This window comes from Rhyacophila brunnea, unplaced genomic scaffold (assembly GCF_057557595.1).
Source record: "Rhyacophila brunnea isolate RB1 unplaced genomic scaffold, BYU_Rbru_1.0 scaffold_20, whole genome shotgun sequence".
Taxonomy (NCBI): Eukaryota; Metazoa; Arthropoda; class Insecta; order Trichoptera; family Rhyacophilidae; genus Rhyacophila; species Rhyacophila brunnea.
Genome location: NW_028232860.1, coordinates 29,835,566 through 29,860,008, shown reverse-complemented (window position 1 = coordinate 29,860,008; position 24,443 = coordinate 29,835,566). Strand labels below are relative to the sequence as shown.

The 24,443-nt window shown below is 31.9% G+C and overlaps 1 protein-coding gene and 1 pseudogene across 1 annotated transcript in view; both read left to right on the top strand.

The window, feature by feature from the left end:
• Window positions 1-537: 537 nt before the first annotated feature.
• Window positions 538-12,191, top strand: LOC147071512 (UDP-glycosyltransferase UGT5-like; annotated as a pseudogene).
• Window positions 12,192-17,139: 4,948 nt separating this feature from the next.
• Window positions 17,140-24,443, top strand: part of LOC147071510 (UDP-glycosyltransferase UGT5-like) — a 34,053-nt gene continuing 26,749 nt past the window's right edge. Inside the window, exons 1-2 of the mRNA XM_085947962.1 lie at window positions 17,140-17,180; window positions 18,716-18,926. Coding sequence (XP_085804088.1) covers window positions 17,140-17,180; window positions 18,716-18,926 — 252 coding nt within the window. The remainder of the gene's footprint in view (window positions 17,181-18,715; window positions 18,927-24,443) is intronic.

Sequence of the window (24,443 nt, the reverse complement as noted above, 5' to 3'; positions counted from 1 at the left end):
ACAATATTAAAAAAAAAAATCATTATTTTACACAGATATTAAATTATATTTATTTTGTTTTAAAATTTACATCGCATTCATTTGACATAAAACCTCTGAATATAACATCGAATACTATGGTGTTTAACTTAAGAAGCGTTTTTTCCCAGTTTCTCTCGGGGATTTTCCTTGATGGTAGTGTATTTCTAATGTTCTATATTTCAACCCTTTTTGCGTTGATCCTAATTTTGACCAAGGAATATAATTATTATAGGGAAAATGTCAGCACTCTAGAGTCTGTCATTGATGAAACTATGAATCCCAGACAAACTTTGTGTTTTACATTATAGATTTCTATAACCACTTAAATTCAGAATAAAACAAATTGTATATAATATATTTTGAGTATAAATTTTATAAGTATAATTACATATCTGAAACACAAATTTGCACTTCCATTTTTAAATACGCTATACACTAATTCCCTTTAAAAATCTTTTTAATGTATGTTTTAAGGTACATGTAACAAAACAGAAAAAGACGATTCAGAATCTGGTAATGACTGAGCTCAACATTGGTAACACTCAGAGGAATTATTTTTTAGTTGAATACAATTAATTTGATGACCAATGCAGCATATTATATTAATTTTTTCTGACCATGTTCAATCTCAATAAAATAATATTCGGCTTCCACAGAGTAGAGGTTTGTATTAACAGATTTTTGTGTTTACGCTCAACCTGTTAGGTCTTGCATTTTCCAGATCTAGGATTCAAGCCTGGGACCTGCGAATACAAATTTTATTATCACATAAATATCCGGCAGTTTTAAATGATTTCCAATATACACTAGTCCCATAGAGTTATACAAAAAAAAACAAAATTATTTTATTTAACACGTGGATTGCAACTATACGATCAATCATGTCATTTAAATGGCAAGTCAGTAACATTAGTGGATCCAGAAAATGGTAGGTCATTAGATATAAATAGCATGATATTTAAATGTGGTAATTAAAAATTAATTAACAGGTCATCATGTAATAATGTAACATACAAATATGTAAATAATACAGCTTCATCCATAGAAACATAATTAGTAATTACATATTACTAAAAAAATAAAGCGCGAGGATTACAAGTGCATGACATGTGCTTAGGTACCTCCAAACAGCAAGTCAGTATGTTTATTTAAATGATAAGTTACTTATCATTAACAACATGTAATACATTGTAACTCATCTTATAAAGTGTTCATTAATTTTATTTTGTGAATTTTATATAAGGATGCGTATAAAATGGTTGCAGTGTACGTTTATAGTGTCGTTATTAAGTGCAGGAGTCTTTTCTGCAAGGATTCTTGGAATATTTCCAACACCTTCCATCAGTCACCAAGTGGTGTTTAGAGCACTAATGGAGGAACTGGCAAAGAGAGGTCACCACGTCGTTACGATGACCACAGATCCCGTAAAGCATAGTGAACCAGAATACGCAAATCTGACACAGATCGATGTTCATGATATTTCCTATAACATATGGAAAAAGGATTTAGTTGAAATCTTGGGACCAAATCAGCACGTTGATGTTCTTGATCTATTTGTTCTTTGTCATGAATCTCTTCAAACAATTGTTAAGCTACAGCTCGAGACCCCTGAAATGCAAAAACTAATTCATGATACAAACGAACATTTCGATGTTTGCTTCATAGAATCATTTATTCCTATAATGGCAATGTTCTCTCAGCGTTTCAATTGTCCTCTCATACTTTTTTCTTCGTTTCACGGAACTCTACTGGAGCACGATTCTTTTGGTAATCCAACTCATCCGATTCTATATAACGATATTATTACATCGTGTTTCGGAAATTGTAATTTGCTTGAAAAATTGAATGAAGTTTACAATGCAGTTTATTTTAGATATATTTATAAGTGGAAAATTTTATCTGGCTATGAAAAAATCGCGGTGGAATATTTTGGACCTAATATGCATACTGTAGGACATTTGGTTAACAATGCTGATATATTATTTTTGAATGCGCACCCGATTTTTATTGGAATTAGACCTGTTCCGCCTGGAATTATCTACGTTGAAAAATTGCACTTAAAGCCTTGCAAACCACTGTCGAAGGTGAGTACATAATTTATAATAATCAGTATTTTTAATAGTTTTTTTTTTTAATTTCATTAAGAGAAGTCACAAAACATTACAAATAATTACTACATTAAACTATGTTTGTGTGTTATATCATATTTTCCACCCCATCAGGTTTTAACTAGGGTTCCAATCCTGGGATCTCGAGCCATTTCTGATACCTATGAATCCCGGTATTGATAAACATAATCCCGAAATTTTCGGGATTGATTTTTTTATCAATTTTTATGGTGAATAAAATAAAAACGAAAATATAACAGAAAAAAATACTTTTAATAACAAATAACTACATTAGAAATAAACTGAGTTTGAATGAAGTTTGATTTATACCCATGTGTAAGTTGCCGATTCATTTAATTTGTTCACATAAATTAATAAAAATGAGAAAGATTGGAAAAAAACAATGCTTCGCACTTTTAACAAAATGATCTCATACGTTTTACGGCAGTTTCATATTTGGCTGACTAATTAGATTTATGAAGCGGGAAGGCCATAAGTACAGGGTCTAGGACGATTTGGCACCGCGAACTGGCCTCCGCCGATTGGCCTCCGGTAATTGGCCGCCGGTACAATCGGACGCCGGCCCAATTGGACGCCGACCCAATTCGACGCCGACCCAATTAGCCTCCGGGAGGATTGGACGCCACACAGTTGAATTAAATGCGCAAAGGAATAGACGTACGTTACGATTTGTTGGAGTAAGTAAGCAAGTCAGTTTAATATGCTTCTATCTTCTCAGTAGTTGTACCTTATACATTTCGCACTTGACACATTTTTAATATAGATTGAGAATAATTATTATGCCTTATGATGTTTATTAAAAGAAAATAAGTCTTCCCTCGCTAAAACTTAAAGATGTGCATAATCACTTAATTTATTGTTTATACACGGGTACTTATTTATATTTACAACAAATATTAAAAATAATGTTAGATGTTAGAATGAAAATTACATTATATTTCAGCGTTTTATCGACTTAATATTATAATAAAGCTTAAACATGTATATTATTATGCATACATGCGTATTTTAAGATAGTATGAAATTAAAAACAAAATATTAAGTAAGTTATCTGCCAAGTATAAATGTTTCAGTAGTTTTATTGATAAACTACTTAGGTACTGGGAAGGTACTGGGACGAAATCCCTAAGGCCGAAATCCCGAATGCTGAAATCCCGAATGGCCGAAATCCCGAAAGCCTAAATCCCGAAAGCCGAAATCCCGAATACCGAAATCCCGAACGCTGAAATCTCGAATGGCTGGAATCCCGAAGGCCGAAATCCCGAAAAATAAAAATAATACAAACATCAATAATTGCGCAATCGTGAATTGCGCAATTTTTACAAGAGACACAAAATCCATTCGTTCTATAAAATGGTCTCTCCTGAAAAAAAATTGCGCAATCGGAAAACCCATTTTCCGCAAAAATGGGATTTGTCTCTCTTACAAAAATTGCGCGCATGATTGCGAAATTATTGATGTGTGTATTTTACATTTTTTTTATATTTCCACAAAAAATGGGTTTTTGTCTCTCTTGCAAAAATTGCGCAATTATTGATGTTTGTATTTTTTTATTTTTCGGGATTTCGGCCATTCGGGATTTCAGCATTCGGGATTTCAGCATTCGGGATTTCAGCCTTCGGGATTTCGTCCAGCACCCAGTACCTAAGTAGTTTATCAATCAAACTACTGAAACATTTATACTTAGCAGATAACTTACTTAATATTTTGTTTTTAATTTCATACTATCTTAAAATACGCATTTATGCATAATAATATACATGTTTAAGCTTTATTATAATATTAAGTCGATAAAACGCTGAAATATAATGTAATTTTCATTCTAACATCTAACATTATTTTTAATATTTGTTGTAAATATAAATAAGTACCCGTGTATAGACAATAAATTAATTGATTATGCACATCTTTAAGTTTTAGCGAGGGAAGACTTATTTTCTTCTAATAAACATCATATTAAGGCATAATAATTATTCTCAATCTATATTAAAAATGTGTCAAGCGCGAAATGTATAAGGTACAACTACTGACAAGATAGAAGCATATTAAACTGACTTGCTTACTTACTCCAACAAATCGTAACGTACGTCTATTTCTTTGCGCATTTAGTTCAACTATGCGGCGTCCAATCCTCCCGGAGGCCAATTGGGTCGGCGTCTTATTGGGTCGGCGTCCAATTGGGCCGGCGTCCGATTGTACCGGTGGCCAATTACCGGAGGCCAATCGGCGGAGGCCAGTTCGCGGTGTCAAATCGTCCCATTCCCATAAGTACACCATGATTTCCTTTACTATTTTAAATCTCGCTAACCCATTCATTCTTTACTATCAGAAACAGCAATCTCATATTAAATTGACATTATTATTTATATTACAATATTATTTACTCCATTAAACTTATGTATTTCCAAAATTGAACGTAGATATACAATATTAATAATAAATGTCGTAAATAGTATAAATTATACTAGATTTATTTTTGACCGATTTTATCAATGTTATTTGTAAATATAAAAATTTTATATTAACAATGAAAAACAATGCCAATACCCAAGCCAAGCCAAGTCCCGGTATCCCGGGATTGTCAAATTATTATCCCGAAATCCCGGGATCAGAATTTTGGCTCGGGATTGGATTCCCTAGTTTTGACAATATCGAAAAACATTTTATCTTAAGATGTTCATCACATCAAATTTGTTTCTGAAGAGTAATATCAATGACATTAATATGAACGAATCATCTGGAAAAGAAAATGACACTCACTTTATTGTCGGGTCTGCCGAATGGCATAATCTGTTCTAACGCCATTACAATAAAGGTGATATTGCTATAAATTCCTGATGCTTTTTGTTGGGTCTGCCGAATGGTTCGGTTGGAACGGGTTCGCTCAAATGAACATTGACATTAGAAACACTGCTCTAACGCCATTACAATAAAGGTCATATTGCTATAAATTCCCAATGCGTGATATCGCATAATGGAAATTGCGTGACGTCTACCTGTACATGCGAATGCGCGAATTTACTTGCTAGCTACTGTATTAGTGCGTCGTCCATTAATAATGTCATTGAGTAATATTAAATAAGTAGAGCCTGTATGTGCAATCAACAGTTTTTAAAGTAAATCTCCACTATTTTTTGAGGATAACACCAAACTTTGAATACACCATGTCTACACCCATTATCTATGTTTAAGTAATGGAGCCGCTTGAATTTTTTTCTTCGAACAAAATGACGCGCATGTTTCTTAAAATAGCGTCCATGGAATGTAAACCATTTTTATATAATATATAATTTAGGTATCAAATTATATGCTTTTAGGATACTAATTTAAAACAAAAGCACTATAAAATTGATAAAAATAAATATGGCGAGTTATGAGGACTAAAATAGTGTCCGTGGAGTAATTTATAAAGTGATTTGGTATCAGTTGATGTATTTACGATTAAGTTTTAGTAAGTTACGATAAGGAATGAGAAGATATAATAAATTGCCCACGATGATCAAACGGCTTACGCAACGGCTTATAATGTCGTGGGTCCTAAGTTCGAATCCTGGGTCTGACAAATACACATATTGTTTTTCAGTTTGTGTTTGGAGTCTGAGTATGGACCTAATAGGCTAAGCAAGTGACTAACATTCATTTCTTGTATAAATAATATTCTGCTAATCTAACACAAACCTGTACTCTGAGGATGCCTATATACGATCTAATTAAGATCGGACATGGTGAAGTAGTCAGATAAAAACTGCAAGATGTTTGAAATTACTGTTTAATGTAAATATACGATTAATAATTCGCAATTTATGATGATAAAAATTTAAAATATAAAAACTCGTGATAACAAACTTGAAACTAATAACTAATAACTAATAACTAATAACTAATAACTAATAACTAAACTAACAAATTTTTGACAATAATACGAATGGTATTTAAACGTTTATTTTTATTATGTCAGAGGCTACTACTACATAATACCAATTTCGTTATTAATAGCTCTGATTTTTTGTTTTTTCTTGTCATAATATATTTTAATTTTACAATATGCTTTAAGGGTTCCATCAAACTAAAAAGTTTAAGAATCTCTGAGTATGTATTTCAATTTTATCATACAAACGGAAATCAAAAACTACTGCGCATTGTGATGTGTAAAATATAAATAAAATTCGTAAAAACGGAGTTAACACAATGCTTACGGGCCCTTTTAATTTTTTTTGTAATTAACGTGTTAATTTGCATTTGAAAAGTAATTAGCAAAAACACAATTTTGTATTCGTTGTCAGTGCGTATTTCCTTTTGGTGAGTGCACATAGTGCCTGAAGATGCCAAAAGGCGAAACCCGGGTCGCAAACTATAAAAACTACAAAAAATGACTCAAATGAAATTGTACAAAACTTAAATCCATTAGAATTTAAATTCAAATTCCACCAAGTACCTTCGGTCGATAGTATTAATATTATAAATAATATTACTTTAAATTTGTTTTTCCATGTATGTCAAATACATCAATCATAATATTATTATTATTAAAAAAAAACTAATATACCTAGGTGCCACTGTAAATATAAATTATAATTATAATACATGATAAGGCTACAGAATCATTTCCTTGTTGTCATTACTGAATGAGATTCGGTTCAGTGATATCTGTTTTATATACATATTGTGTATATCTAGGTTATGTCTACACCAGGGGTCGGCAAACCACGGCTCGCGAGCCGCATGTGGTTCTTTGGTGTTGGCGTGTGGCTCTTTGCAAAATTCACAATTTCTATTTTTTGTCATTGATTTTTACACTTATTATATTATATAATGACATTATCGCGATCCTAATTTTTCCTCCATGATAATTGATGCAAAAAGGTATGATTGTTGTTGTTTTAAATCCGCCCATTGCAAAAGTCGACAAATTAAATTTGTCTCCATTTGACACGAGCACTTTTGAAATACAATTTTATTGGTGGATTTAACAATTAAAGAGTTATGGAGCTCCAAATTTGTAGGTCTTGCTACCAAAATTGAGGATTTTGAGGGAGAAAAATGCAATTTAATTTCACTACACAAGTAGAGCACTCTAAAAGATCTACATAAGGTAGATACTATGACTCTTAATACATAGCTTTCCAAACTACATAATAATAAGTACATTAACAATAAAAATAGCATTTAGAGAAACCAAATAATAACCGATAGGATTTTGAGTTGCGCCTGAAATTAAAAACTACAAGTTACATACCAAACATACAGAAACTCTCCAAAGAAGTGCAAGGAAGGTCATTGTTCACATTAGTTTTAAGTAATGCGTGAAAATTGTATGTAATTCATATTCTGTAAAAAATATATTTATAATTTCAACAATAAAAACATATATTTACGTTAGTTCTATTCGGGAAATCTTCTCCACTATACAAATAAACAATTATTATAAAATGTTATTAATTCATTTAAATAAATCATATTTATAAAACTATGGGCACGCATGGCTCTCAAAAAATTTTTAACCGTTGTGCCACTCATATTTGACTCCTTTGGTCTAAGAGTTTGCCGACCCCTGGTCTACACTATTCATCAAGGCCTAGTCGATTCAATCAAATACGTACATACTATTATATCACAGTAGAACTGCATTCAATGACAAGGTTATTAATAATAGTTATGCTTCATTACTTATACTAACTCGGATCTCTTGTATGATATTTATTTCAGGAAATCCAGGGCATGTTAGACAATCCGAAAAATGGTGTAGTATACTTCAGTTTAGGATCCAATGTGAAATCAACCAATCTTCAAGCCGATGTAAGAAACTCTTTTCTGCAGGCTTTTAAAGAGTTACCATACACATTCATCTAGAAATGGGAAGAAGACACGTTGCCTGATAAACCATCAAATGTTTTTTAACTCAAAATGGTGGCCACAGAAAGACATGTTCAGTATGTTTTATAATATTATATAAAAATACTTAACGGGGACAGGTAGGTCAAAATGGAGCTTTTTTCTATTTTCAAAGCATGATCCTGGACATACCTTAAACGTTGTAGTTAATCTATTTATATAATTTTGAAACCTTATTATCCATTATATTTATTTTAAACATGTGATGACTGTATAAAGTATTTTTATTACATACAATAGTATAATTTTAAACCTCTCGCTCTAATGTTTTAGAATATAGTCATATTTCAGTACATAAATGTGCAGTGGTGTTAAGATTTTTTACATTTATTAATTTTTAAACGCATTTATAAAACCATCAGTATAATTTATGTTGACATTATTATAGTGAAATATTTACGATAAAAAATTATATCGATAATCTCTGTGATCCCAAATTTGACAAGAATTAGGCATTTTATTATTCAAAAAATGGGCAAGATGAACACATTTGAAGATAATTCTACTAAAGATACTGATTATAAGATATGTCTTTGACCATGCAAGTGTGATAAACATCCTACGAATAATAATTGCTTTATAATAATTATTGACCTAAGAATAAGGTCGTGTTTTTTTGAAATACGCCATTTCTTTTGGCATTCCCCATTGGTTAAGCTACAACATACGGCCGTAGCCATAAATTGACAAACTAAAACTGAAGTAGGGAGTAAGAACATGTTAACGCGCGTGTTTGAACATGTACCTAACCGAAAAAAAATCTTTTTTTTTTAAACGGTCAAATGTTTAAAATAAATATAAAGGATAATAAGGCTTCAAAATTATATAAATAGATTATCTACAACGTTTAAGGAATGTCCAGGATCATGCTTTGAAAATCGAATAAAAGCTCCATTTTGACTCACGCTGAGCATGTCCGCCCTTAAGTACATAATATACATTAAAATTTCGTTTTTGTAATGAGTTTTGGTAGACGTGAAACTAAAAAACCTGATCTATAATAAATAACCTTACGTAATCTAAATAAACTCAACGATGTTTTTACACTTTTGGTTTCACAGTGTTTTGTAAAATAATATTACTTATTGATTGTATTATGGAATTAATAATACATTATAATAGGTAGATATTTACTAAGCGCCCGCAATGGAGTTTCGGGTTCGAATCCTGGGTTTGGAAATTTGACTCGTTGTTTTTCAATCTATATTTGGATCCGGAGCATGGACTAACTGGATAATATGTTAATCATGAGTCAATACCCGTTTTACGTAAAAAAATCGCTTAAGAAACGTCCTTGAACTGTAGAATCGATTAAAATATTTTTTTAAATAATTCGTGGGACTGCTGCCAAAAGTCGGTAAGTCGATAATTTATGTATTTAGAGTTCACAACGGATTATGCAGTGACTGTGTATAAATATTTTTGCTAGAAAAAAAGTCAAGGTCATCCGATATATTATTATAGAACACAAACATAAAGCATAAAATATAGCATTATGCCTGATTTTAGAGGACATGTCAAACATCAAATTGCAAAATTACTCCATAACATGATTTCGAGACTTACCAATTTTTGGCAGTAACCTCACGATATATCACAATAAGGCACACTTACTTAGATATAATGTAATATAATATAATAAACTTACACACATTTGGATATAAAAATAGTTATTCGATCTGCCCGTTAAAACTTTTTTCCTTTTTTATTTTCAGATCATTCCAATATTCTGGCTTTTATCACTCAAGGGGGTCTTCAGTCACTGGATGAAGCTATTCATCATAATATTCCGTTGGTAGTAATGCCAATGTTTGGAGACCAAGAATACAATAAGAACATGATACTTAAACATGATATAGGTGTTGCATTGGACAAAACTGATGTTAATATAGATCGTATCAAAACTGCCTTAACAGAAGTCATCGAAAATCCTAAGTGAGTATTCTGTCGACAATTTTTCTTCTCCTCTTGTTGGCCACTCTCTACCATGTGCCAGCTTCATCAGATTACCAACGTCTTTGATATTGAGTCACTAATCTTTTCTTGCTTTCTTTATAATGGTATAAAACAGATTTTTATTGAAAACCTACCATTTCGAATAGGTATTGTCCACATGTGTATTGAAATACAATCTCACCATCAGAATAGTTTAGTATAAACCTATCCAGATATTGGATGAGATACAAATGTGAGTTGAAGATTGCTTAGTGTGCCATGAAATGGTGTAGTCAAGTTTTTTTGATTATAATAAATAGTTTCTAAAATATATTTTCTCACTGAAAGTAAGGTCGGTCCAACCAGCTGTTGGGCCCATCAGACTTAGTTGCTACTGAGGCCAATTATCTTGCATTTAAAAAAATTTGCGGCGTCTTACTGCGGGCGTGAAGATCTCTTCTCATAATCTTTGCTATCCGTATGATTCGCTTCGTTTTTTTTGTTATATATACCTTAAATTCATTTTCTTTTTCGTAATTTCCATGTGTTTTTCTCTTTCTGGCACCTTGCATTAGAGTAAATACTTTTAACTCAGTCAGAGCTCACTTTTAGCGTAGCAACGTCAGCCTTAGGTGTTTTCTCCCAGGGCATTCTCAGGCAAAATTGAAATAGATGCTTCACATCGCCACTGTTGGGTCATGTGATACGCTCGATTAAGACCGAGTGTGGTACGGGGCAGGTTTTTGTTTGGAGGGATTACTATCAATGATAGTCGAATAGAGCTATTTTTCATTATAAAATCTTGAGAAATACAATACGTCAATATGTCGTATTTAATATTATTTATGAATTCAGACAAAACAGAATTCATTGGAAAATTATATAAATTAATGCCGATATTCAATTATATTTCCTTTATAATATGTATTGTAACCATGTTTGTGCAGCTAGATAAAATATGCATAAATATTATTGTTTTCATTTGAAAATACAATAAAACGAAAAATGAACAAACGGTATAACTAGATTTACGCACTAAACATTATATTAATATCGTTTACCACTAATATTGAATTGTAAAATTATTTCTTGCACATTAATAATATAGGTAACGTAGATTACCTAATAATATATCAGAAACTGTGAATTTTTAAATTATAATTCAATTAGACAAGATATTAAAGGTTAAGCACGGGTGTAGGTCACTGCAGTAGCGAAGGGTAGAGGTAGACTGTTAAGATTCGACATAAATAGTGCATACTAAACTTTGTCAGTCATACATATATGTTTTCATTGAACAAGAATACAATTTGCAGATGGTGCTGGTTAGTTTTTAAAATTTGATTAAACCCTGCCTAAACCAAACCATAATAGTTTAGTCCGGTTGGCGATCCGAAAAAAATAGTGCACACTTTTTCAATTATATATTTTGTCTGTTTTCGTTAAATTAAGAATATATATTACAGACGGAGTTGATTGGTTTTTCAAAAATTATTAAGACCTGCCTAAACCAAGTAGCAATCGATAAAAAATATTCTTCTATCCATAAAATATCTAAAATTAAGAATGGTTTAATGGCATAATGTTAGATATTTTATGGATAAACAAATATTTTTTTAGTATTATCTACTATGGCTTGGATTAGGAAGAGATTAATTGTATTTTAAAAACTAACGAACACTATTTTGAAGTCTTAGTTCAATGAAAAAAAAATACGTTTGACTGAAAAAGTTTAGTGTGCAGTATTTATGTCAGATCTTAACAGCCTACTTCCATCCTTCACCACTGTGTATCTGAATAGATGAGAATCCCAACATTACGTTGAAAATTTCATCTTAACATTAAAGACATTATACGTTGTATTGTCTCTTCTCATACTTAGTTTCTTCGGTAGTTCACCCAACGATATCATGGGGAAACTAGAATATTAATAGTAACTTATGCAGGCAACTGCTATTACCTAATAACATTTTTCCTTTTCTACAGATACAAGAACAACATTATAAAACTCTCCAAAATAATGGACGACCAACCACAGACATCGTTGGAGCGAGCAGTCTGGTGGACTGAATACGTTATCAGAAATAAAGGCGCTAAGCATCTCCGATCGCCATCAGCTGATGTCTCCTTCTTCTCGTATTTCCTCTTAGATGTCGCTGTTTTTATAATAGTGTCTCTTACGTCAATATTAATATTGACGTATATATTTTTTAAGACAATCATAAAAAGATTTTTCTCCTACAATAAATTAAAGAAATCATAATATTAGTATTTTTTAATTTAAGGTGAATCCTCTACCTACCAGAAATCAAGCGGAAAAATACAAAGCTTGCAATTTGAGACATTTTTTTTAATAATTTACAATTCAGCCCCTTAGAGTCAAAGAAACGTATTTCATTTTTCTCTAATTTACAGGAGACCCCAAACACATGTAAATTTACATTCCACAGACATGAACAAGAAAATTTTTGTAGGAGATAATATGTATGGACCTATCTTTTATCTATTGAATATGTTGATAAGTTTCATTGTCACTTAACATAACATGTCATTTTTAATGTACCATACATAACTCAAAATCGTAAAAATTAATATATCTTTCTTTGACTCTAAGGGGCCAAATTTAAACTGCATTAATTAATAAATAATAATATGTATCTGAAAATATTATTAAAAAGAAAAATATTTTTTATTTTAACTCAAAAATAAACTTAGAATTTAAAAAATTAAATTAAACTTGAAATCCTTTTTATTTATATTTATTTTCAAGTTATACACATTTATATTTTTATAAAAATCGATGTTTTTTAAAATAAAAATAAAAATAATCAAAACTATGAATAAGTCAAAAATCTCCTCATTACAATATAGAAAACTTAATAATAAACTAAATTGAAAAAGGTAATAAATTCTTCGTCGACCATGTCCGATCCTAATAATATCATGTGGGCCTCCACAGAGTAAAGGTTTGTATCAACAGATTTTTGTTTTTTACGACATATGGATGTCAGGCGCTTGCTCAACCTATTAGGTCCATACTCTACTCATACACAAATTGGAAAACAATATGTGCACTTGTCAGACCCAGGATTTCGAACCTGAGACCCAGCAGCGCGGCCAACGTGGCTGCGAAATAATAAATATGACATATTATTATTTTATATAATTATGTAATATAAGATGGGATATTTTAACTGTAAATTTTATTTTAATTGTAAATTATCAAAAAAATGTTTCAAATTGCAAGCTTCGTATTTTTTCGCTAGGTGCCTCTGGTAGGTAGAAGCCTCCTCCTTAAGTGACAGTTCTTATTAAATTTAAAAAAACAGTTTGCAATTATAGATGCTTACGATTTAGCGGCATCGGAAAAATAATCAATTCAATATATTGAGATATGACAATGTCATATCAACATTAGCCTGAAACAATCTACTGCAGGTGAAGGTATTTTCAAACCTTTCAGTGCTGAAGCAGTGTCGAAGCAGCGCCATCCAGGTATAGTTTTCGGAGATTGATTGCCTTTGTTTTACTTGGCATTGGGTTATAATTTGATTACTCTAACCATCTTTCATATTCTAGTAATATTTATATTATTTAATATATTTTTGTAAACGCTATTACATTGCATACCGTTAGAGTTGAGTTTCGGGAATTTCCCGACGGGACTTCTCGAGAAATTTTCGAGATTTTCCACCCCGAATCTGGAGAATTGAAATTTTTAACATTTTGGGAAATCCCGGACCTCAAGAATTTTTTCTCGGGATTCGGAATTTCTTTATTATCAAATATTAATTGAAAAAACGATTTTCTATATGAAAAAAGTGGACAGAAAACAAAAAAACTTTCAAGGACTGATAGGGGCATTTAATACAATTAAGCCAACGTCGACTCAAAATGAGCACAATTTTTGCAACATTAGGGAATTTTGTGTCTCAAAAGCGTACGCGATTATCAGACGCAACGATTGACAATCTTGTGTTTTTTAAATTCTATTTTAATAAGTAATGTTTTGAATTATTTTTGTTTTCCTACTCTCTCTCGAAAATGTCTCTTTTTACACTGATTTTAGGATTTTTACAGTTGTTATTTTTAAATTTCCTGATTTCTCGGGAATTCTCGAGAATTCTTTTCCGGAATTCCCGAATCTCGAGAATTCTAAATTTCATCATTTCGGGAAATCCCGAATCTCGATATTGAGGTTTTCTCTGGAAACACCCAATTCTACATACCGTTGGAATAAACATCGAAAATGAAGACATTCATTTTTAATACACATAAAAAATATTAAGTATCCATTTAGTATGTTACCTATTAAATCTGTTTATAATAAAAAGAGTTTTGTAATATTCCATACGAATCAGTTTTCTCGACATGGCTTTTACTTTTTGACATCTAAAGGCTATAATTTATGTATATCTATCGATGATGGTACGTATACAAATGACAGAAAATAAAGCTTCATCAATAATTTTCGAGTCACAAAAAAATACTGAAGTAAAATAAAATAGTACAAAACTCAAATCAAGTATATTTTAACTTACAACAAACAGATATTTACATTTACGCTAATTAATACGCTAATAATAAATATATACCATGGCACTATTACAATTACGTAAATAAGGACCTATTATGGAGAAAAATAAATAACTCGAGAGTCATTCTCTAAGAACAAAACGTTGTATTGAAAAAGACACTTCAACTAATAAATATTCTGTTGTTATGACAAATAAATGATAAAATTTGTCATCAAGGACATAATACGCTATTTATTATGATTTAAGTATAATTAAAATAGAGGGTGGCATCTTTTTGATTATTGTGAAAATAATCGTATGACATAGTAGTATTACCAATTTCATCGTGGTCACAAGAACCTGCGACAATTGTCACAATTTTCATTTTAAAGATCTTATGATCGAAGCTATAAAATCAAGAAACATATTTATGTTACACCAAAGTTACTGTGCGATGTGCCATTTATACATAAACCATTATTGATGTTGTCATAGAAATTACCAATGGTAAACGCTACAGACTTGTGTTTAAAAAAAATTGGCACGCTAAATAGAAGAACTTGGAAAGGGCATTAATACGTGGTTTCAACTGGAGGTCACCATAGCATGGCATACACTACGAGACAAATAATAGAAGTTGTTATCATAATCATTTGATTTCACATTTTGGTGACATGCGCTGGTTACCAAAGTCACAAAATTTAGCAGCCCCAGACCTATTTTCGTATGAGTACTTGAAAGAGGATGTATGTATGAACAAGATTTATTTTTAATCAATATTATATAATATGTACATATTTAACGCTATACCAGGCTATGAGGCCCATTGTCAATAACGAAGTGAACAATCTAGTGTAATTACTAATGTAAGTAATACATTCACAAACAAACCGGGCTTTGAGAAACTTACATAAATAATATATTGTGACCTCATCGGAAATCAAACCTGGAGCCCCGGAATGAAAGGCCAGCGTCTTATGCACTGGACTACGAGGGCCGCATTGAGGCCACTGAAAGCACGAGATTTGAGATGTGGCCAGAGACCTTCTCTTTCCCAATATAATTTAATAAATGATATGTTAAAAAAAAATTTGGATGATAATAAATTATATTGTTTCAGATAATAGAAATTGTGCCACCCTGTACATATTTTGTTTTGCAATAATTTAACATAACAACATATTATAATTTATAATAATTATAATATAATTTATTTATATATTTATTTATTCTGAAAAACAATAGGTGTTACGAATAAATTATAACATAATAGTGATTGATTTCTATGATATACACAGTAAAAATTCAGTGTATGCAATAATTATGAATAGTAAAGAAAATAACATGCAGATTACATAAAATTACAATATAATTAATAATAATAAAAAATAGGAAATAATTAATAATAATATACCACAGCTTTAAAATGAATGTAAGTACATATCGAAGCTATAAATAATAATTATAAACTTGGCATATTTAATAATATATACATAAAAATTAAATAATTTAAGAAAAATACCCTTATGGTGATATCAAATAGGTTAACCGGTGAACCACACGATTCACTATAAAAATATCAAATTCATCCTGCAACGAGGAAGCATGAAGTCCGTAGAGTTACGAGTGACATTATTTTGTGGAAACACGGAAATTAATCTTTGTAAGTAGAAGTATTTTTATTCACTTAGGAACTACAGTTTAACACATTATAGTAAATTTCACAATTTTCGCTCGCATATTTTGTTAAGAACCTACTTACTTTACTTAGGATATGTGCTACATTTTTGGGCCACCTAGGCGATATTTATGGCCTAAATCCCCTTTATATGTCATAGCTATCTGGGGGTTGCATGATTTTTTAAGTTGAATGGAACCTGGCCTCGGTGGCTTCGCAACCGACCGAGGCCAGGTTGGAGGTCTGTGTGATTTGATCTCTAGTAAGTATATAAAAGAGTTTCCATGCGCTCAAAACAAAACAAGGGTGTCCGTTGGTTCAGGTCACGCCATGCAGTTATTCCTCTTCTTCGACACTCGGTGCTGCAGTGTTCTTCCGCCTCGTCGTCCAGATCTCGACGCTTGGATGATTGATCCAGTGCCCTCGAGTAGCAATTTATCGTTTTTGCTAAACCCTAGATCTCAAAGATTTGGTATTTGTTATTTTTTGTTAATACCTGGGGTGGGTGGGTTCTGAGGCTTGCACTTAGGTGAAGGGTCAGACTGACCACCATCTTTTGATATTTAGTTTATACTCGAGTAAAGTTCAATCTCCGTGTGACGCAATGGGGTCCCGATTGCGGTCGCTGAAAAAGAAATGAAGGTCTGAAGGGAATGGGGGGTTTGAGAAGCTAGGGAGATAACAGAAGGAGTACCTTTCTGGGCCCGTTAAATTTGGTCTGTGAGTGTATGTCATACTATATTAAGTGTGATATTGTAGTGTTGGGATGGTTTTCGATGGAGCTGTAGAATTGCTTCGTGAGCTTGAGGATGTGGGTGTAGAGGGTTTATATGTTAAGTTCGCTGTGAAGTGTGGTGTTCTTAACGAACCAAGGTGCATTTTTGATTGCTCTGAGAGTTTTGTTCTGTGTGATTTGAAGTTGAGATACTAGCCAGCGTATGCCTAGACGGGGCACGCGTAGGTCATGATGGGGCAGACGATAGCTGTGTATAATAGCAGTTTGCTGCAGTAAGCAGAACGGCAAACATTTCAACAAAAATTCTACAATATGGATTCTATGAACTATTTGTATTATTATTGAAAATATAACAACGTCCATCCTAAAATGTTTGCCTAAGAGTTGGATGGTCAAATGGTTAGTGAATATGGAATTGAATCGTAATATTTCTTATGAATTAATCAAATTCATGAATTTAACAGAACACAGAAACGAAGATAGTTAGATGGACCATCACAAATATATCAAACGTATAATGTAGTGGTGGTTTTCTTTGACGCAGATATTGCATCCGATTTCTTAGATAATTTATAAGGGGACCTCAAAATCGAGAAATGTTCATGTCTATAAATTAATAATTTTTGAAAAAATATTGAATTAGAATTCACAGAATAAACATTCAACTATCAATAAATAATAATATTAATATCAATGAAAGAAATACTAAGTATACTTTTGAGTTTAATAGATAAAGTAATTATACTGATTAAACCTTGATTATGTACCTAACCTATTTACTATTGTAATTTAATACTTTTATGATTGTGTGATTCTTGAGTAACAAATTAAATACCACTCATCTAACAAGATAATGCTTATGTCATCGAGATATCATTCTTGTTTTTGGAAATGCTTGACACGGATGCTACAATTAATAATTATGCACATTGATCATATTATATTGTATACATTATAGATTATATACCGAACATATTAATTTAGTGCTATAAATATAATGACAGAATAGGTTAGATTTCAGTCAAAATTATTGTCATTGTAAAATACTTCAAAGTGAAAAGTGTCACTCTTAAAGATAAATATATTCTATCCTGTGTGTATTTAGATATCGATCTGAATTTTAGAAAGTTTATTATAATTATATTATTATACTTTGAGTGCAACAAATTTTATTAACAAAAATGAAGACAAATGTGTTATTTTTAATATTAGTTATTCTATTTACTCGTGAGTGTATGTCAGCCAGAATTCTTGGAATATTTCCAACGCCTTCTATCAGTCACCAAGTAGTCTACAGAGCCTTAATGGAAGAACTGTCTAAGAGAGGTCATCAAGTTATATCAATGACTACTGATCCTGTCCAAAGAAATTCTTCAGAGTATCCAAACCTCATTGAAATCGACGTCCATGATGTGTCATATCCATACTTTCAACAGACAAATCACCTCGTCACAGATGTAGAATTATCCAAAACTGGACTCGCGCTATGGATTTCTTTGCACGATGTTTATATGATGGTCGCAGAAACTCAAATGCAGGTTCCGCGTATAAAAAAACTACTACAAGATCCTGATGAAAAGTTCGATTTGTGTTTTTTTGAGTCTTTTGTGCCGATGATGTTCGGATTTGCTGACCGATTTAATTGTTCTGTTATTTTGATGTCATCTTTATCGGGCAGTATAAATAACTTTGATGCTTTTGGAAGCCCTACGAATCCTGTCCTTTTTCCCGACGTAATATCACAGTGCGCTGGAGACTGTACTTTTATTGAAAGGGTTAGTGAAACAATCTATCATTTGCAATACAGGTATTTGTATTATTGGAACATTTTACCTAGATATGAAAAAATTGCCAGAAAATATTTTGGCCAAAATATGAAGTCGTTGGGAGAGATAGAGAGAAACGCGGATATGCTATTTTTGAATTGTAATCCACTTTTGGCGGGAGTGAGGCCAGTTGTTCCCGGAATCGTTTATTTGGGGCGATTGCATTTGAAACCGGCGAAGCCTTTACCACACGTAAGTATTTTTTGAATTTACATAATTTGAAGACACCTCAGATTCATACATATATAAAATAAATCATGAAAATTAAAACCTGGTTACCTGGGGTCCTATCTTATTACGATGAAATTAATTAGTAGTCATATAACTGAAGTGCTTTAAAAATTTCGCTAATATTGGTGACTTAGCCTATTGTGGTTGGAATCAAGGTACTGATAATCAGTCTCTACCTTGGTTACTTTATAGTCAGTATCAGGAACCTCCCTAAATTGTAATTTTAACGTCCTTAAATTGACTAATAATTTAATCAACATTATTGTATTCAACGAATAATTCACAATATAATATTCTTAAGAATATTTCATTCTCAAATACTGTGAATTATTTGCTTTTAAGGCGGCAAAATCTATTGAAATTTAAAAAAAAATAACTTGCTATAAATTCCAATATTTCACGTTAGGATAAGCTACTATGCTCAAATAGTCGGCAGAACTACTTTGTACGTTTCCTATGGTCGCTATTACCGACAGTGTTTACATTTCTTCTGGCCGATCCACTTTTCTCGTTCAGCCTCTTTCGTGCTCTTTCTTGTTACCGGAATTATAAATATGTGAATAGCTTAAAATTTCTCATAATAAAGCTGGAATATTTATTATACTAGATGTGCTTGAAAGATAAAATGCCGGCCTAATAACTACATAATATTACATTATGCAACTTACTTCTTTATTAATAATAATCTTGCATGTTTGACATTGTAAACAGCTTAAAATTGATCATAATATATCTTACACTGTGTTCTTGTAAATACAACGTTAATTAGAGTATATTTCATAACATTGCACTCCAGCTCTAGGGTGAAAATGATGTAATATATTCTAAAAATATTTTTTTTACATATTTATTATCTGTCTATTTATTCATTACTACGTGTATTAACAGAAGTAAATATATTTTGATTTAATTCTATGCGAGGTAATCAGGCAAAGGGGCATATCAGTATAGTAATTAATGCAAAAAAGTGCAATGTTATAAAACGTATCGTCTTGTACAGGGGTTCTTACCTTTTTTGCGGTAGTGGGCGCATTTAAGATTTGGGATAATAGTAATGTGGCGCAACACTAAAATTTAGACAGAACGGGGTTGCCAGCAAGAAAAATACGTACCTAAACAATTGCACAATATTAGCATATTATGTAACCTTTAACTCACTAACAGTGGAATTAAAATTTATTCCTAAAATAACAAAAATATGGTTATTTTGTTGCGATTTTAATAAATAAATAATTTAATACTTTGCTGAGGGCGCACGAAAGTGGCTCCGCGGGCACGCGGTTAAAAACCCCTGCTCTAGAAGGTATGATTAGTATCAAGACTAGTGATTCTTAGCCTTTTCGAAGTCACGGTGCACTTTTGATCACAAGAAAAAATTGCGGTGCACCAAAATCAAACGGTCAGAAAACAAAGAAAAATATGCTGACATTTTTATTACAAATTAAACAGATTAGGTACATAATTAATAGTCAAAGAAAATATTATTATATACCTATGGAAAAAAACTGTAAGTAAAATTACCCTTAACAAAATGGAATTTATTTGATGTGAAAATCAATTACATAATGTGATACCTTGCAGATATCAGAAATATTAGGTGTAATATTTGATACAGCTACCATCAATAATTCTTCGTCTAAATTCGTAAGCCTGTGAGGCCATGGAAGACGCGTGGGATCGGTTGGCCAAAATCGAAATCTCATTAGATCTTTCGTCGGCTTTCATAATTTTGCGAAGGACTTTTTCGGTTTTCACTATTTCGCGGATTTTTTCTGCTTCGATCATTTTTTTCGCGGTGCACTTGCAAGAAGCCAGCGGTGCACCGGTTAAGAACCACTGATCTAGACACTTAGAATTTTGTACAACCAGTTTATATAATTTAATATTATTACTAATTGTTTATTGCTGAGGGTTGTGTCTATGTATGCCGCCACACTGCACTTAAGAATATTCACAATATGCTAGCTTGCCAATATACAATCACCCCTATAGATTAGTTGAATGACCGATGATTATTTCCTGTCAATATTATTATCTCCAAAAACGTGACCATCACAATTATCAAACCGGTAAAAACTTGAATATAGGCAGTTTGTATGAATAATCGGGTGTCATGAGATTATTTAATTCTTTAGTTCGAAGCAGACTTGAGAGTGGGTCTATTGTTTGGGCACCGCATCAGTTGAAGTATAGCCTTATGGTGGAGAGGGTTCAGAAGAAATTCTTGAGACTCCTTTATTTGAGGTTGTACGGATCCGTGGCTTTATCCAACTGACTTTCTCTTAGGCATGCTTACATACTGCAGTTTACAATTTAGAAGAAATCTTTATTTGGCTACGTATTTTTTTTTCGACTTATACGAGGTATAAATGAGAACTCTGCCATTCTGGGCAGTGTTGACCTGTGTGTCCCTGATAACTATCTTAGAAATAGAAAACATCAGTTGTTTATTCTGCCAAGGTGCAGAACCAACCTGCCACTGGTAATGCCAATTGGGAGGGCGATAACTATGTTCAACGAAATTGCTTCGGGTGTTGATATATTCCACCTACGTGAGGATGAGTATAGGTGGACGTTGTTTTATAAATTCTTAAAATAGGGTCTGCTTAACTCATCCGGTGTACTTCCTTGTACCTATCTAATTAATATTTTTACATGTACATATTTCTACTGTTTAATAACATACTATGTATCCCTTTTTTATGTAACACTTACTGTTTTAAGTATACTTCTTTGTTTCTATATGTCATGTTGTGAACGTCTTAAACTTATAATTTGTAATGTCCACAATATGTTAAAAATAAATTCAAATTCAAATTCAAATATCCATATCTTCACTGATAATGTATTGAAGAATGATGAACCATCAAAACACACTGATGAATAAATCTGATATATTACGTCTTCGCTAACAGAAAATTATTACAAAGGCCAGTCTAAACAGCATAGTATAGAATCATACTATTCATTTTTGTTCCAGAATATCAAAAGCATCTTGGACTCTTCAAAGCACGGTGTAATCTACTTCAGCCTGGGATCAAACGTTAAATCAAAAAACCTCGGAGAACGTCTGATAAAAATATTCCTGGAAGTTTTCAGAGAACTGCCGTACACCGTCATATGGAAATGTGAAAATGAAACTCTAACGACTAAGCCACAAAATGTTTTCACATTCAAGTGGTTACCCCAAAAAGATATATTTAGTAAGTCTTACGATCCCTCACCTAATTTCTAACATGATGTATAGAAAAAAAACCAGATGTATCGCTATTAGTTGTCATGAATTGATCTTTTTAGTGCCTATGCACAGTGACGTCCGTGGGGGTAGGCAAATTGAGCATCGCTTGGGAGCTGCATTTACTTGAAGGGCGCAAATCAAGGAGAATCATTATTTGGTATACATAGAAATAGCTACCCAAACCTAGTAATAACGAAAATATCTTTCCAATAAAAAAATCAGCTCACTGGTTGGAAACAAAATATATTTATTAATATAAAAAGTTTAACATGCCTGTTTTTGTCGGGTTCACGATGTCTAGTTTACTTCCGTTGCCCTTCGACGTCCTTGGTGACCAGAAATGACACTTGCAGATTTTTCAATAATTACAGTCTGACTTATTAACCAGTGCGCACGTAAGTTGCGTTGACCGTCGAAACTAAAGATGCACCCCCTTTTTACAGAGCGTCCCATCTACTGCTCTTGGTCCACGATTTTAGTCTGTATGCAAAAGTCACACCCTCATCGTTATTGATTTAACAATGCCTAAAACTTTTCGATCTTCAACTAAAAATTGCATTACAAATGTTGCCAATTTTGTGACAAAGAAAAGCGATACGGATAACCTTTAATTCCTCAAGATAGAGCAAATTAATGTATCTCAAAAATTACATGTAAGAAGCCACCGTATTACCAACGTCAAAAAAAATCCCCCCACTCTTGGGTAAAAAATATTTATAAATTTAATTTTGTATATTTTAGTGGATTTAATGTATCCATACAAATTTCTTAGATATTGGAGTAATGAACGGATGATAAAAACATTCTATAAAAAATGGGGCTGCATTTTGGAGATGCCTAGGAGCGGCATTTTGTCTATGGACGTCACTGCCTATGCATTGTCGTATTTTATCAATTGACTATATTCTTTTGCATCCAAAATTCCACTCTGCCATATAAACAAACATTGCATATTATTGAATTCAATCAAAACTAATAAGTCACACTTAAAATAAGTTATAACTGGGATGACAATCCATCAATATAAATTATTTAACATCACGGTCATAAAAATTTATCCATTATTTGTTGTTACGACGAAAATAATAATGAAAGACCGCCAAATATTATCCACAAGGTGTATACGATAGACCAAATAGAATGATGTTGGTTTACCTTAAGAATATCTACAATCTACATAGACTGATGCGCGGCATGAACCATACGTTGCAACGTAACCTTACTTAACAAACGGACAAAATAGGCAAATAGAGAAAAGGAAGATTTTAGTATTTTTAATGATATACAGTCAAACGAATGGTTAATACCTATCTTCAAAAATGTCTGATCTTGTAGGTATAGCCACACGGGTCCATATTATGTATGCTACCTTTGGGATTGAAATTAATATTTTTAACACGGCCATAGTCTTTGGCCTTCACCCGAAGAGGGGTTCTTACAAACCAAACAAACTAGTATCTTAAAATTAAAAATATATACTATATAAACGTTACATAGCACTGTTTAATATATAAACATTATTTATCAGTATTATATACAAAATAAAAATAATAATAATAAATATGTATTATACAAAAATATTAAAATATAGATAAAATATAAAAATCATAGATAGATAGATATATATACATAATTGATATAATCATAGGTTATATATACATTAGATATAGTCAATTCACTGTCATTTACTTTTTTTGTTTGTAAGAAATAAAAAGGCTTTTTTATTTTATTTTTATTTATTTACTATAGTCTTTGGATGATAATATTTAAGTATTACTAAGTGTATTTTTATTTATATCCAATCTTCAGATCATTCAAATGTGAAGGTATTCATCACACAAGGAGGTCTTCAGTCCATGGATGAATCCATCAGCCAGAAGATTCCGATGGTCGTGATGCCAATTTTTGCAGACCAATACATTAACACAAAGTTCGCCGTCCGACATGGCATTGGTATAGGCATCGATGTTCAAACTGTGACCAAATCTATTTTAAAAAAAAGTATTCTTGGGGTCATAGAAAATCCGATGTAAGTATAAATAAATATCTATTTATATAGCATTATTCTAGCATAAGTTCTCAAACTAAATTCAAGACTGGTATATAGGCATTCATTATTGAAAATACAGCATAAGAAAATATCTCAAAAATTATAGGAGTCATGGATCACGATTTAAACACATGACAAAACTCATCTCTGGAAAAATTGTACATGTTTTTCAATTTGTATTCGATCAAAA